This window comes from Tupaia chinensis, unplaced genomic scaffold, assembly GCF_000334495.1.
Source record: "Tupaia chinensis unplaced genomic scaffold, TupChi_1.0 Scaffold000361_2, whole genome shotgun sequence".
NCBI lineage: Eukaryota > Metazoa > Chordata > Mammalia > Scandentia > Tupaiidae > Tupaia > Tupaia belangeri.
The window spans coordinates 1,061,817-1,079,670 of NW_006159858.1; the positions used below are offsets into that span (position 1 = coordinate 1,061,817).

Here is a 17,854-nt window from a genome sequence, read left to right on the forward strand (position 1 = left end):
TCCTCACAAGTCAGCATGGGCCGCCATTTCCTCTCTTCCAGGTGAATATATTCTCCTCATTCTCAACGCTGCAGGGAAACAGCTCCTTCTAGTGCCATTATGGTCTTTTTTCTGTCAAAGCCAAAAGCCTCCAGTTCCCTCCCCTTCTCTCTGCTCCTCATACACTTGACACCTCCCACTGAAAGCCCTTCCATCCTTGCTCCTACAACAGTTTGCTCTCCCTAATATAAACCCATGGCTCTTTTCCTCTCAAGAGTTTCTGGCCAGCTCCTGTTCCCAGTCTCCTTTTTATCCCACTGCTCCTGTTCCTTTTTAAAGAATGACCCTTTGGTACTGTTTTAACTATCATGTCCCAAGAAGTAGCTCTGAAATTTATTTTCTAATCCAGTCCTCTAGTCATCTAGTTCCACATCTGGAACTGCTTAATGGACATTTCTACCTACGTGCCCATTTCTCACCAAAGTACAGGCAACCTCCTCTCCACTCATATTGTCCTATTTCTGTCCATCAAGACTCACTTAAGCTCAAAACCATAGATTTCACTTTGATTTCTCTTGGTCTTTCCCACACTCTCTTCACTCACTCCAAGCCTCACTGGCTCTCCCCCATGGGAACCCCTTACATCAGTTGCTTCCTGTCTTTCTCATTGCTACCACCCAAAGCCAATGCCTCGCTTCCCTCACTACTTCTGTAAATTACTGCAATAGAGTCAACTTCACCTACTTCCCCCAAGGCGTACACGCCAACCCTTCTGCTGCTACCTGCCTCTCTTGCTGTCATATATCTACTCAAACCCATAGACAGCATTAGACATCTTCTAGAGGAAACTTTTAAAACCTCTGTTTTTAGGGTCAGCTCTGTAGTGCAGTGGTTAAGCCCTGTGAATGTGAAGCAAGGTACCACATGGCTGACTACGGTTAGACTCCCAGTCCTGGTGGCTTGTAAAATATGCCAATCCCATGTGCTTGTGAGCCCCAACCCCTAACAGGATGGAGAAATGAAGGAAAAAGGATGGTGGTATGGCCACATCCCACTGGGGGTGCTTTCTCTCTCTCTTTCCTTCTTCCTCTTTATCCTCTCTCTTGTTCTCAGTGGCCAGCACACATGCTCCCTGGCAATAATATATACAGATATATATAGATATATATAGATATATATATTTTATGTCTATATATATATATATTATATTTATGTAGATATATATATGTATTTATATCTATATATAGATAATATGTAGATATATATATTTATATCTATATATAGATAATATATAGATATATATATATAAAACCACTATTTTTATTGTCACTCTTTTGCTGAAAAGTCTTCAGTGACTTTCAAAATGTCTCCATTAGGATTTTAAAGTCTCCTAAGGTTGTCTTTATCTTCCAGATCTTATGTCCCATTGTTATAACACAAATGCCCCCTCCCAGCCAGTCCCAGTCATTTCTGTTCAACAATGCTTAGTGCTACCACCATCCCCACACCCAACTAGGCTCTACTAGCTTCCTCTCTCCACTCATCAAAATCTTAGCCATTCTTGGCACCCGTTAGGTTACAGTACCATGATAAATGCACTGCCAGTGCAGATATACCAGACAGCTACTCGTTATTTTCTAAACACATCACGCTCTTTGGCACCTCTGAATCTGTACTAACAAACATGCAGTGTCACAAATATTTTGCCTCTTTTCCTTCTTGCAAAACTATTTGTCTTTAAGGTATAACTCATGTGCTACTTCTTCCTGAATTCCTTACCACCACCACCACCACCATCACCAATGCTGACCTCCAGCAGGTAGGACTTATGGAACCTTGGAACCAGCAGATGGCATAATGCTTATGTCACTGGACTCCCACATAGTCGACAGTGTTTAAGTCCCAGACCTGGTGGCTTGAAATCCACACCAGGTGTATCTGTGTGCATGTCTGAAATCCTGAGAGAACAGAGGAGAAGGGATTGTGGTGTGGCCATCGTCCCTGGGGGGGAGGGGTGATTTCTCGCTTTCTGTCTCTTCAGCGAGCCCACATGTCCTATAGTAAAAACCTCTCTTAAAAAAAGGAAAGAATTTATGAAACTTTCTGTGTGCTGCCATTGCACTAGTTTTACCAGTACTGTATATTGGTCAGAGATATTTATAGGGCTGCCTGTTCTGTGAGGTTGAGTCCAACATAACTAGAGGTAGGAACTACATCTTTCTGGAAGTCTCTCACTGCTCCTAGCACTGAATAAGGCCTACAGTAGAAGCACTCAGTAAGCATTTGTTTAATTACGATTATTTATTTAATGATAATTGTAATCTTCCGGCAAAAAAGGGACTATGAAATGTTCTTCATTCCCAAGCCTTAGAATCCCACGAAGTATATAAAATAAGTGCTCACTTTGAATGAGAAAGGATGTGTGTTATATGTTATATGTGTTTCATCAAAATTGTGAAGTTTTTGAACTGTGAACTATTTTATACTTTTTTCAAATAGTAAGTATAAATATATGATGGACACATGCATGCATTTATGAGTTGGCAACAGGGAGGGGAAAGCAAATTGTTTTTCCCTTTCCTCATCTTTTTTTTTTTTTAATTTTCTATAAAGCTTGTACACTTACCAGAGAGAAGAACACAAAGAGAGAGAAAGTGAGAAAACACTCTCCAAGACAGATGGTCACACCACAATCCCTTCTCTTCCACCCCACCTCAGGATTTTGGACATGCACAACTAAGTGCCCAGCGTGTTTTTCAAGCTATCAAGTCTGAAACTTAAACCACACAGTAAGCCACAGAGGATCCAGAGATCGTAATCATGAGGCTACCAGTTGGCCCAATCTTTCCATCTTACTTTTAATGCATATTTAAAATGACATTGTAAATAGCATAAATATGAACAGATAACAAATTTATTTCTATTAATCTACCACCCACATTATTATCAAAGCAATTTTATTTCTTTAAATATTGGTGAATAAATATATTCAGAACAAAGGAGTTGCTCCCAGTATAGTCAGAAAGGGCTTCTTAAGATCCAAGAGAAGAATATGCCCACATCTGAACTGACTCCTGAAGGCATTCTACATACACCATTTTTCTACTTGCTGATACTACCAACAAGCTTCTAGTTGGAAACCAAGAATAATGAATATATATGCATGATTGTCACAGTGAAAGTGCATGAGACTTCCAAATGTTGGAAAACCAGTGAGGTACAAAGTAGTTGGCTATGGAAGTGATGTTTCTATAATGTTTTCTTTAATTTGTGGAAAAAAGGAATTAAAGTACAAGTTTATTTAGGTGCAAAAAAAAAAGACAGGTTTTTTTTTTTTTTTGTACACATTTTCTATGAATTTTTTGAAGAAACCTTCAAATTTATGAGACTCCAATATTTACATAAAATACAAAGGCTCTGGTGTTGGCATTACTTTTGGCAAGGTATAATACAGACAGAGAGCACACTTCCTTATAAAACACCTTCATTTAGATCTGAAGCCAAAAGCAAATTTCTTTTATAACTGGGAAGGATTAGGTAGACAAAAGTAAGTTACTTTTACCTCATTAGAGCTAAACAACAGCAGAGACAGAAGTACCAGGAGTTGATTAAAGGCATTGTCCTGACCACCGATACCACCATGGCTAAGCAAGGGCTCCCTCGTGGAGCCAGGTCAGGGAGACATTGATTTCTCTATTCAACTCCAAGGCACCACTTTGTAAATGACACAATCATTTTCGGGTACAAGAGGTGCTTTAAATGTGGTAACATTATATCATTTCAGCTATAATGATCATAATTACTTATTTCTTTTAATCACAACCCACTTAACCACTTTAGTACAGAGGACTAGTTCAAGGAGTTTAATTTTCATTCAACATCTAATCTTTGTGTTTACCAAAACCCTTCATGGGCTTTGTTTACTGTCTGCTTGCTGGCCTGGATGTTTGATCTTGCAAGACTAGATCAGACAGGGTCAGATAAAATACTGATTGCTAGAATAAACCAGGCTTGGGGAAGTAACACTGGTTTTTAAAATCTTCTTTTCTCCCAGCTTTTTAATATTTTATAAAATAAGCTCAAATAAACAAATAAAATTAAGACAACTAGCAATCAAGGGGTTCTTGACAATGATTGAGAAAAGGAAAGTGATGGGCATAATTTTACTGTCTGACCAAAATACAAGGTTTGGTTAGGTTCATTCATTCTAGTGGCATTACTTAATGGCACAAATAATTTTATCATAGCCACCAATCCACCAATATTTGTGAACTTTCAATGGTCCCTCAATTTTTGAGGTATATTAAATACATGAGATTTATGCCACCAAAAGTGACAATTCATTTTACTTTTGATACCAGATGAAAAACACTTTAGATATAAAACTATTTTCCTTGAACTAATTCATTAAAAAACATTTAAAATACATGAAACCTTCTTTGCTTAGGCATTTTTGTGTTGTTGTTCTATTCCTTGCAAAAGTAGATTGCCGTAAGAGTATAATTGGTGGTGGTACAGCATATATAATTGTCACTTAGTTTCATACAAAATGATGGGACAAGTCCACAACTAAATAGAGTTTATATAAAAGAAGAGTTGGGTTTCAAACAGTATCTTATTAAAATGTATAGAATTTATCAAGGAAAAATTGATGGGGTAAATCCTTCATAATCTCAAAAACTTGAAAATAATTTTGTAATAGCATGAACATTTCCAGTGTCTGGGGATTACCTTTAGATTCAATGCAAAAAACTCCGAAACATTAGACGACTGTTACTATTGATCTTTTTTTTTTAACTATTATTAACTTTTAGATAGAGGTGTCTATTTTTCTTACATGGAGGAGTTTATGAGTTCTTCAATGTAAAATGGAGGCCAGAAACTACTACAGTTATACAATAAGCAGCAATTAGGAGAAAATACTGTTTGAACCAATCTACCACTCCACCCACCCACTCCATTTTCCTCAATGTCAAAAACTCCTGGGAAGCAGGTTCATGGTCCCGGATCTTGAAACCAGAGTATACAAACTCTGTCTCCCCATCCATCCTGAAGTAACGCTAATGTTAACTCAAATATGTCTGTGTCAACCATGATTGTCTTTGAAATTAAAGAAAAAAGGTAAACAGAATGTGCTTTGCTGTGATCACTGGGGAAAATAAAGTTAACATGCTAAGCCAAACCAATTTAGGACTTTTTAAAGAGTAAGTGTAAATAGTTTAGCTATAATAACAACAAATTCAAAAAATGCACATTAAAATGTTTACTTCAAAATTTAGACAATTCCATTTGTATACAGTTTTTACATCTGTTTTTAATGATATCGAATTATTGATTGTTCATTTTTCTCATATTTATTTAAGCATTAACTATAGAATTTGCAATCTGATCCCTTTTCTTAATCCTCCTAGTAGAATTTTATTTTTGCCAGGTTTTAGTCATATTTACTTTGATCTTTCAGAGTATATAATTATTTTACTGTTTATTTCTTTCTATGAGAAGAGAAAAAATGTTTGACCTAGGAGATCTATATGTGGCAATTTGTAACAGAATCACATAGCTTAGGTTTAGGAAATCCTGGTTTTGATTAAGGAGCAACCATTTAGTTCCCACTGTTTTATTAAAACAGACATTAGCAGATAATAGAAAACATATTTAACAATGCAGCCTCCACTTACATCTGAGACATCAGTGAGTTTGAGATTTTCTGCCACAATGACTATCAGCCTCACTAAACCTTAGGGGAAAACGGGATGTAGGAAGGCAGACAGTGACAGAACGCTGACTTGTGGATTCACAGATAGAGCTCGATGCTAAAATTCTGATTTCACTACTACTGATTACAGATTTTAAATGTGTAGCTTCTGTCTTTTTTTTTTATTATTCATTTTGAAAACTGTTGAACAGACACAGAAATTTTACAAAGCAGATCATCGTTTCCTCATGAGAAATGGGCTCTGCTAGATAGGAATTCCCACAGCAACATCTATTCATAGCAAAATGTTTCTCTCGCACAAAATGTACCTGTCTAGGTCCAACGGTTCTTTTTTTCCTGAGGGTCGAAAGTTAATAAAACGCACTTCTCTGGGTGTTTATTTTCTGTACACCATTATACCTGTCATGAGTTCTTTGTTTTCCCTCCCACTCCCTTGGCTGATGAATCAACACCACTTGAACTGTTTTACGGCAGCTTGTGTTTACTTCACACATACCTTAACCTTCCCTCTTCTCCTCCTACTGACACACACAGACACACACACACTTTCGAACAGCAATGACAAGCTCCATCTCTTTGAATAGTTTGTGTACACAGTGTCTGACAGCCTCTTCAGGTGTAGATCCTTGACCTCCTGAATGAAATCAAGGTCTCAGTCTGCTTTTACAGCACTTAAAGATTTAACTGTGCATTTACTATCTTGAAAAAAAAAAAGAGGAGGAGGCTTAAAGAAGTGAATCTCTAAGAAAGAAATAGAAAGTAGAAGACCTGAGTGTTAATGTGTGCATGTGCATGCATGTGTGTATATACACAGACACATACACACACACACACACACATTCTGTAGTGGCAATTCTGAAAACACTAGAGTGAAGAGCCTGCAGTCTTTCTGAATCTGGAATTATACTTCAGTCTATTAAAAGAGGACACTCTCTTCCTTTCTCTGTAACAGCAAGTAAATGGGATCTAGCAAATGACCTTGAAGCTGTGTGATTCTTTTGATTTTTAGCTAAAGAGGATATGTTCAAGCACTTTAACAGTCCTATTTTAAAGGAAAGATTTGCCGGCAACACTTACAAAAAGAACCCCTTCTGAACCATACAATCATGTCTTCTAATGAAAGGAATCATTCATCTTATTCTTTACAAGGGTGAATATTAATAATATTCTAAAGCAAGTATCCAAACCACAATCTACAGAGTTCTAAGAATTTTAGGACACACTGAAAAGAAATGGATCTTAATTCAATTTTTGGTTCACTAATTTCTCCTGTGTAGGTCAACATTTTAACTTTTCATGTAAATTGCATTCTTAGCATAAAATGCCCTCATTTCTTTGTACTTGGAAAAGTGCTGTAAAGCTCTTTTCCTCAAAAGGTAACCCTGTAAACAATTTCCCAAATACTCAAGAGTCAACAAGCATTACTTTGACACTCTGTCTCCCCTGGGAAAACATGCAGGTAGTAAAATAAATAAATTCACTCTTTATTTTTACCTATCCACCATAAATTGTCATTTGACCCTCAGATGGGGGCAGTAGCTGTCAGTAAGACTATAAATATGTATAATAAAGCATGAGGATGATGTCATAATCATGCAAAATGGGGATTAACAGGATTCTTGAACATCAATATTACATAAAATTCCTTAAACCCCCTCAGAAACCGGTAACATTTAACTGAATTGAAGTGAGAACAATGGAATTTTTCTAATTCTGGGGAGAAATTTGTAAAAGGAAAATATCATAGACATATTGAAACAGCTGAATGGTCTAAATAGCATGCTGTTTATTATATTAGAGAACTGTATTTTAGGAACAAATATAATTACACATATAATACATCATGACTAGTACCGCTTCTACTATTAATTATTAACGTAGTATGATCGCCAGTATTTATTAAGAGGTTACTTTGTGCCAGTGATGTCCTATTTAGTCCTCACTGCTACCAGTGACCTAGGTATTTTTATTAATTGCAATTTCGATGGAGAGTATGAATTCTGGTGAAGTTAAATAATTTACTCAACAGCTGGCAAGTAGAAGCCAAAGATCTGAACACAAGTCTGTCTGACTATAGAGCACTTCCTTGAACCACTAGACCAGAATTGTCTCCATATAAATACAAAACTCCCGTTTCCATCCAAAGATTTCTTGATACTATAAGTCATTCCATTTCTTTCTTTTCTTTTTTTTTTTTAATTGTTGCCAAAGGGCATGTGTACTTACCAGAGACAGAGAGAAAGGGAAAGAAGAGATCATGCTCCCCCCACACCCCCAGGGGAGATGACCTCACCACACTCCCTTCTCCTCCATTTTCATCCCAGGATTTTGGGCACATGCATACGTGGTGGCATAATTTTCTCATGCCACCAGGTCCAGGACCCAAACATGGAATCGGTCATGTGGTATCCAGTCCCTTAACCATCACACCACTTGTTGGCCTCATTCCAATTTCTTAATCAGTACTCAGACAGTAAATGCTGATTTAATTTAGAATGTGTGCATTTTTTTTTTCCATTTTTAGGTTTTGATTTTTTGGGTTTGGTTTTGTTTTGTGTTTTGCTATAAGGCACATGCACTCACCAGAGAGACAAGGAGACAGTGAGAGGGAAAGTAAGAAATGACTCCCCCCTGAGAGGGGTTGGCCACACTGCAATCCCTTCTCCTCCATTTTTCTCCTGGGATTTTTGTGTACACATGCACATATACCCAGCTTGAGTTTCAAGCACTCAGGTCCTGGCCTCTAACTGTGGTTGGCCATGTGGAAGTCGACGGCACCTTAACTACCACATCATCTACTGGCCCTCAATGACTGCTTTTAAATGTCCATTCTAAAGTATTTGGCCTCTGCTGATATCAGTTGTGAAACCTATAAACTTTATATACTATGCTAAGAATTTTTACTTTAGTTCATACACTATCAAGTTTTAAGAAAGACAATTTGGATCATATTACAAAAATATTAAGAATCATATACCTCTGGAAAAATTATATAACCTAAATCCAAAATTAGCAGAAATTCCAAACAACTAATAAGTCATTGAACTAAAAAACTAAAAACAGACCCAAAAAAATCAATTTACCTTTAATCTTCTTGTACTTTTTATACCATCTCCCAAACTCCTGGCACTTGGTTGCTGACACATTGGCATAATATGTGCTATTTACAATGGATGAAATCATACTCTGAAAAGGGAAAAAAGAAAACAATTATTTTTTAAAAATATGACTATTCTTCTTAGGGACCCTTGAGGAAGGGCTTTACATCTCACACCAATCTCTTTTGTCTTTTTCCTTTTTGTTTTCGTTGTCAGAGGGTGTGTGCCCTCATGAAAGAGACACAGAGACAGAAAGGAAGAGAGCACTCACACACACACACACACTCCCATTGGGCATGGTTAGACTGCAATCCCTTCTCCCCCATATCTCCACCTATCCAGATTTGGGCCATGCAGACATAGGTACCCAGCAGGTTTTTCAAGCTGCCAGGGCTGGGATTTGAAATGTGGTGGGTTATGTGGAATCCAGCCCCCTTACCCACAAAACTACAAGCCCTAACCGTGGTGGGCCATGTGAGATCCAGCTCCCTTAACCACTAAGCTCTCTTTTGTTTTTATACTTGAAGCAGTCACTCATCTGCAAATGAAACATCAAACATGACTGCCTGAATTTACTATACCTTTAACTTATACAATTAAAATGCTTTCTCCAAAAGCCAGCTGTGGGGCTATGTCAAAGACAGAAGGGACAGGACATGCAGATTAAATGCAAAGGGGAAGAACAGTTGTGATTTAGGAACCAGAGCAAAAGGTGAGATCAGATGCTCCAGCATCCGTAATCCAAATAATGCCTTTCAGATGTTTCTGTTCAGCTTCCAACTGCAACAAGCTTACACAGCCAAGAATCTGAGAACATCCGTGCTACACACTGCAGAACAACATTTAGGGAAATAAGTTAAATTAATATAATTTATAGAAACGTGTGATTAGCACTTGTGTGAAAATTCACCAAATGAAAAAATTAACAGTGCTATTTTCGAGCAGGGGAAACTAAACATAACACTTGTACTGTGTTTCAACCAAAAATGAATCAAAGCTAAAACTTCCTGAGTGCTTAAGTACATGAATCTTCCTTTCTGTCACCATCCTCTCCCTCCTGAGCTCATCCCCTCAGTTGATTTGTTTGTAATTGAGGTTAAAAGGAAAGAGATGAGAAGGGAAGCATAACCTGACTTCACACTGAAAAATTTAAATTATGATTGCACACCTTGAAATAAATTTCCTGTAGAGATGTGTTTGTAGTTGATACGCCATGTTTGGGCCAACATTTGTGGAAGATGTTAACTTAACACCTGAACTGACTGTGACGTTACGTGTTTTTATACATAGTATTTGTTTCTGCAAATTTTGTCTAAAAACAAAATGGGCAAAAACAACAAGAGATCCAAATGACCCGCACAAGGTATTACATCTCGCCTTGAAATTCTCATCTTTTCAGAAGTTATCCCCGGAGATAGAACAGTTCAGAGAGATTTTAGGCACTCTAATGATATTTCAACAAGTAGTAGAGATAAAAAGGATAACAAGAAATCAAGGCAATGGCAAGTTATTTACCAGGAGGTTCAAATGCCAGCAGACGGCCCGTCCTAGACTTTCATTTAAAATATCAGACCTTTTTTAAATCACTACATGTACTGGTGGGGGGAAGGGGTTCCTAATTCAATTCACAGAAACCTCTTGGCCCTTTCTACATAGCAGATGGCTAGCCACCCTCAGTTGTTGATCTCTAAAAGACCATTTTCTCAAAAGGAAGATAGCAAGAACTCTTCCAGTCCCATGGTCTGAACACAGCAGTGCCAACGCAGAGCCAACATCGCCTGAGTGTATCATAGAATTTATTATGGGGCTTTGCCTGTTGCTTAGAGGATCCACCAAATCCTAATCTCTCTGAGGCAGGATACTGCTTTGTGTATTATTTGTTTTTATTTATTTTTACTCTTTTCTTAATTTTTTACATTTAATCACTAGACTTTTTTATTTTTTTTGAAAGGTTTTTGCTATAGGCTGCGTGTGATCACCAGAAAGACAGAGAGAGACAGAAAGTGAGAAATCACCCCCCAGGGGGGATGGCCACACCACAATCCCTTCTCCTCAGTTCTCTTGAGATCTTGAGCACACACACATACACACTGGGTGTGAGTTTAAGCCACTGGGTTTGGGACTTGAACTGTGGTCGACTACATGAGAGTCTGGTGACATAGCCATTACACTAACTGCTGGTCCCAATCACTGTACATCTTTACAGTATACAAATGAATTTTCCCAGCATGAATACACTGCGTAAGAATCCAATCAAAGATATTCCCATACACATTATCATCAACAGATCATTTTTCATTTTTGTGTTATTAAGAACCAACTAAGGCTGTTTCCCGACTAGCTGAGGTAGCTCCTTCTCTGGGCTTTGATTTTCTCTCTGTTCCTAGACTGTGAGAACCTTGAGGACAGTGACAGTGTCTGTTTTACTTTTTTCCTACCTCAAGTCTCACATAGTTTTGATGTGGAATATCTGAGTCACTGAGATTTAACACATGAAAAGGGACAGAAATGAGATTTTAAAATGCCACATTGAAATGTCATAATAATAAAAAAAAAATTTAACATGAAAGGAGCCTAATAATAGATGCACCAGTCACATTGGTGTATGTGAATAATCACCAACGTACTTGTCATCTCTTTCTGTCTTCTTTTCATGAATGTCATCCTCTGGAAAGATAAAGGATACACAGCCATGGTAGGATCAGAACTGAACCTTCTACTGCAAAACTGAAGCAACTAAAGTGGAAAGTATCTCAGTATTGCCTGGAGCTCATCCTCGACCCTTCCTGAACTACAAAATAAGGTCAGAAGCCCACATCCCTCTGGCCCAAGACAATCCACACTTCCTCACTCTCTGCCTCCCTACTTTGTCCTTGTTCCAGCGGCCTCCACTGACCCTGCACCTGGATTCCTCCTGGCCCTCCCACCAGGTCCTATATTCCACACAACTCACTTCAAAAGGAAGAGTTGGCTACCCTGACTCAATCAGATTTGTTTTCTTCTCCAGGTTTTTATAAATGAATTTCTATCTCTACAGATCACAGAACAAAACATAAAATGTTTAAACTATGAACTTAGCAAAGAAAGTAGGTAGCAAATAAAGGCAATTTTCTAGAAAATGAGAATCTTTGATCACCAGAAAGGCCTCTGAATTTGTAAGATATCTCATTAATCCAGCTCTTTATCCATAGCTGATACCCAAAGTAGATTCACTGACAAGAACTGCTTCAGAGGGCTTTAAAAACATCTTGAGAGATATTTTAGAGAAAGGACATATTATATGTGATTATTCTAGTATCAAATATTCTGTAACCCTAATTAGACTGTTAAATTCTTATATTTTGAGTCTAAATCACTAGTTCTCAATAGAACACTCTAAACTCATGTTACAAGATCATCTTAATGTTAATGCCAGCTAACTTTTTTTTTTTTGGAGAGGTTTTTGCTATAGGGCACATGCGCTCGCTAGACAGACAGAGAGAGACAGAGAGACAGAAAGGGAGAAATCACCCCCTGGGATTACGCCGCAATCCCTTCTCCTCCATTCTCCTCTCGGAATCTTGGGCATGCACACACACGCGCCCAGTGTGAGTTTAAACCACCAGGTCCGGGACTCGAGCCGCGGTCGACTACATGGGAATCCAGCAACATAGCCATTACACTATCTGCTGATCCCTAACTTAAAAAAAAAAAAAAAAATCTAGGCTTACTTAGTGATATGCAAAGCTTAAAGAAGCTAACACAGCCTTAGCATATGCTGACTTTTACTCTATAGAAAGCAATATTTTCTACTGGTCCTGGGACACAGAGAATGTGTATTCACCACATTTCACCCATTCTAATGCCATTTTAAAATACTTAAATGTCACTGAAATAAGGATATATCTTACAATTAATACAGTCTTCAACCTGATGACATCCAGTTGATGTGGAATAGGAGAAGTGTAAAATCTTTCCCATCTAGCACCCTGCTAAAAAGATCTAATTCCACTCACAGTTTTCTAAAACATGTATCTAGTTTTGTAGTTATGTCGCTCTTTTATGTTTTCCAATCATTCTATAGCAACCACACAGTTGTACTTTTAGAATACCCACATATTTTGATAAAGGAATAAGATCTAATTCTACTTTTTCAATCCAAAATGTAACTATGTTAATATAAAGCAATAGTGAAACACATAACCCAGTAGATGCTGATATTGCTTCTTCTTTTTCCACTCACAACTGACCGTATGTGCATACATGAGGAAATAGGGGAGTGCTCCCCACGGGGCTTGGTCATACAACAATCTCGAAACTGTTCCTCAGCACATGCACGCCCGACCAGTGTTTTCAGGTCAAATAAGCCAGGGACTCAAATTGTAGTCAGTATGTGAATTCTAACAAAGCACCAATGGTGCCATAGAAGCTGGGTCTGTACTGCCATTTTTAACATTTAAACAAAGGAATGATGTTTTACTGAGGTTAACATTCAAATGGCTTTGCATTTACTGAGCACATATCATTTTGCATAATAGTAGATTATGAGAAAGAAAGGATGAGAACACATATATAATGAACAACTAAGGCAGATACTTATACATCACCCCAAAACACTACATAAACAGAGACTGTAGATAAAACTATGTTATGAAAAATAGTATGTTTGGGGATTAAAATGTCTTCCCAACTACTAAGACTTGGGGGGAATTTTCAGACTTCTTTGTAATTAGATGTGAAATTTTAAACATAAAGATTTTAGGGGCCATAGAAGTTAAGGAGGTGGGATCCAACATGGCCAGCTGCATGGTTCAAGTCCCATTCCCAGAGGTTTGTAAATCACACTAGGAATACATGCATGGGTACACAAAATCCCAAGAGAAGAATGGAAGAGAAGAAACTGTGGCTTGGCTGTTTCCGTAGGGGGTGATTTCTCTCTCTCTCTCTCTCACTCTCTCTCTCTCTCACAAGCGTGAGCACCCTACATCAAATAAGATATGTGTATATATAGATACATATACATGCATGCAGATGTAGATTTTGAGAGGGGAATAAAACTTAAGTGTCCTTATTTGTAAGTGTGTCCTTATTTGTAATCTGACACAGTTTGCCATTTATATCTGAAATTTTTTGAAATGTATTTGAAAGTCAAATATACCAGAATTTCCTTTAGTTACTCAAAAGTTTACTACCCAATTTCAATTTGCTACAACCCAAACTATTATAATATTGTTATTAACGCTTATATTAAATGGATTTGCCTTATCTAAACAAACATTTCCTTCTAGCTTCCTGAGACAAACTGTGAACTCACTAGCTTGTCTTTTAAACTAGCCCAGAGAATAGTGTCACATGAGTTTTCCATTTCCAAACGGAGGTTCAATTTCCAAACGGAGGACCCAGAAGCTCAGAATGAAGTGACATCTTACCCAAATCAAATGACATTGGGAAGCACCACAGAGAGACTTGACTTTTGCCATACGACCCCATGGGGAGAAGGGAAACTGACTCATGAGAGGGAGGAAATATTCACCAGCACCTCCATCAGCTAGCACAAGCTCAATAGTTGATGTTACAACCACTTCTTTAGACAACACATGAAACAAGGGGGCAAAAACATAAAACATAAAGTTCTGCCCTCAGGCCCCTTATAGGAGTTAAGATGTTTAGAATAAAAGAAAACTAAAAAACCTAAAGGCAACTTAAAACATTAACAGAAATCAAAACAACACGGGTTAATATGATTTGTGCAAGACACAGATCTGCACATTCTCTTGCTCAAAAGGAAAAAATAAAACAGGAAGAAAAGAAAAAGGAAGATAAACTAATTGGATATCCTTCACCACACTCTCCTCAGCATGGTGAGATTCATTTATCTGAACTGAAATGGGATATACCATGAGTGGCTAAGCTGTCGATCCATAATACACTTGCAATGGAAAAGAACATTTCAAAACCAAAGTGAATGATTACATGTTCCGTCAATGAGAATCCCATGTGAGCAAGAAGCGGGGTGGAGGGCTGGCATCTCCTGAGCATGCCCTCCTTTTCCATGTCCACTGGACAGAGACAATTAAGTAATGTGTGCTTGTCAGCCTTTCCAAGTTGTTTTGTGATATAATAAATAACATATTAAAGATCATTTTATAATGATATTTCAATTAAATATAGTGAAAGGAAAAGTCTGGGGGTAGCCCAAGACCTGGTGGTTGCATGAGCTAGATCCCACATGGCTGACAGTGATCCGAGTCCCAGATGCAATGGTTTGATAAACACACTATGCACGTGTGTGTACATGCCCAAAATCCTAAGAGGGAGAGAGAGAAGCGGAGGAATTACGGCATGACTATTCCCCATAGGCGGTGCTTTCTCACTTTCTCTATCTCTTTCTTTGTCTCTCTTCAGAGAGTACACATGTCCTCTGACAAATTTAAAAGAGAGAGAGAGAATTGATTTGGAGGAATTACTTTGCCATGAAAAATTCATTTAATGTCGTTTTTTTAGCCTTTTACTTTCCCTTTCTTTCTCTATGTCTGAGCTATAATGTGAGACTTGAAAACTTTGCTGTTACAACTGAAAGAAACATTTGCTCTGGGCTTTGTGTATGGAAAGACTATCTATGAGTGCTCTTCCCCTAAGCTGCTGTTGAATGCCTTGTTTGTCAGGTGTCAGCACCCTCTTCTGTGATTGGGGATACTGACACTTCTGTCAGAGGGCCATAAGGATTCGGTCAGATGATTTCTGTAAAAGGCCCAGCACAAAAGGCCATTGCAATTCTCCAGTTAAGAATTATTTTCAGGCTGTTATTTCTAAGCCTCCTTCAACATGAGTCCAGGAGGCTGGGCCACAAACTAAAGCAATCTCATGTGAAAATAACGAAAATGGACAGTTGGCAACTGGCTGGTCTACACAGTCGAGCAGCCACTTGTCTGTAGATGAGCACATGCTCAATTTGTTTTCTTCTACCGACCCACTGACTGCTTGATTTCACTGCCCAATTATTTTGGCATACTGCACGTATAAGTTAGACCCCTTAATGATCTCCAAATGGTCAAGGCTTGCTGAGGGTGATAGAAATAATTATTTTACAGTCTATTTCTAAAGGGAGAAGTCTAAATGCTATGCTACCATTACACTGAAAATTGTCGCAGTTCAATAAATTTAGTCAGTCACTTTGTTCCTCAATTATTGGCAATGAAACCTCAACCAGAAGCACGGGACAGAGCTGCTTTAAAAACTAACCTATATGCTAAGTGAAATAAGCAAGCATAAAAGGACAAATATTCTAAGCATCTACTAATATGAGCTATCTGGAATAAGTAAATGCATAGACAGAAAATAGAATGGAGGTCGCTGGACCAGCTAGTGGCATACTGGTTAAGGCTGCTGGAAACTACATAGGCAATGGTGAGGTTCAATTCCCAAACCCAGTGGCTTGAAATGCCACATCAGGCATGCCATGTCCAAAAATTCCAAGAAAAGAATGGAGGAGAAGGCACTGCAGCATGACCATTCCCCCATCCCACCCCCTCCCACCGAGTGGTGCTTTTGCACTTTCTCTCTTTCTCTTTCTCTCTGTCTCTTCCTCTGGTGAGTGCATGTGCTCAACAGGGGGAAAAAAAAATAGAGTTACCAGGAGCTGGGGGTAGAAGGAGAAAAATGAGGAATTATTGCTTAAAGGTTACAGACTTCCTATTTGGGGTGATGAAAAAGTTGGAAATAGATAGGGGTGATGATTACAGAACACTATGAATGTAATAATGCTACTCAATTGTAAACTTAAAATGATTAAAATGATAACATTCATGTTACATATGTACAGTTCACTGCTCCAACATTTTTTAGACATATCTAGAGTCTCAAAGAGTTTGGAAAGAACAGGAATATATTGGAAGGTATACACATTTGCATTACTTGTTATTTCATAACAGTTTTCAGTTAACAAGAATGTCTTTACAGTCATTTGATCACCATGATAACCTAAAAAGATGGACAACACATGTACTGGTAGCTCCATTTATTTAAATGAATCAAAAACCTGAAAACCTGAGGTTTTTTCAGTCAAAAAATAAATAGCTTTTGTCTTTTAACTCTTCTTAAAGAAAGAATAAACAAGCTGCATAAAAATATATTCATAATGTTTTTAAATTGGAATAGAGAAGACCATTTAATAAAAGAGCCCTGTGTCTAAGGCATGGTAAATTAGGACAGTCCATGTGGCCGAAGAGGCTGGAAGTGGTGACTCAGAAAGGCTTCAGAGGAAAAGGAAGAGGCCGTCAGCACTTACACACATTGTGGAAGGTGAAATCAAAAATAAATACACAAACAACAATCACAACCTAAACTTTCCAAGTATCTGGCCAGACAGAGACTGGCTAAATCATGACTTCCCCCTCTTTAAATACATATGCTTTACACTACTATTGCTGCCCTTTTACGAACTTCTCCACACTCTTCTTCTGCCTTTGAGGCTGCCCTTTTGAACCATGGACCACTGGGATGTTCAAGAAAATATGTACTATCCACTGATTTGTTCCTTTATGCAACTGTGAAACTACAGTAATTGCATGGGGGTATTAAGAGAGAGTTATTTCAAAATGAATGGGGTTTTTTTCTCATGAGTTTAATCTATTTTTTAAAAGCCCCAAAATCCACCTTTCTTGTCTGAGATCAGTTATATTAAATGTCTCTCTCTCACTCTTCAGAGCTTCTGATGTTAAAAAGCATTAAGTTTCCCTCTCCTCTTTATTGGTGTACCTCCAGTCCAGTGCAAAGTGCCTGACTTAATAGAGACTCCAGAAGTACCAGTGAATTTCACTGTTGAATTACTGTTGCAGCTTGCTTAGAAAAAAAATGCATTTTTTTGAGAGGTTTTTGCTATAGGGTGCATACGCTCATCAGAGAGACAGAGACAGAAAGAGAGACAGAAAGCAAGAAATCAGCCCCTGGGGGGATGGCCACACCACAATCCCTTCTCCTCCATTCTCCTCTCAGGATCTTGGGCACGCACGCACATGCAACCGGCTGAGTTTAAGCCACCACGTCCGGGACTCAAACCACAGTCGACTACATGGGAGTCCAG

General features: G+C 38.1%; 1 protein-coding gene across 1 annotated transcript in view; it reads right to left on the minus strand.

Annotated features, from left to right (window-relative positions):
* SATB2 (SATB homeobox 2) overlaps positions 1–17,854 on the minus strand; it is a gene marked incomplete in the record, with an annotated part of 229,944 nt that overhangs the window by 116,685 nt on the left and 95,405 nt on the right. The window contains 1 exon segment of the mRNA XM_027773618.1: positions 8,779–8,881. Within this exon segment, the coding sequence (XP_027629419.1) occupies positions 8,779–8,881 (103 nt within the window).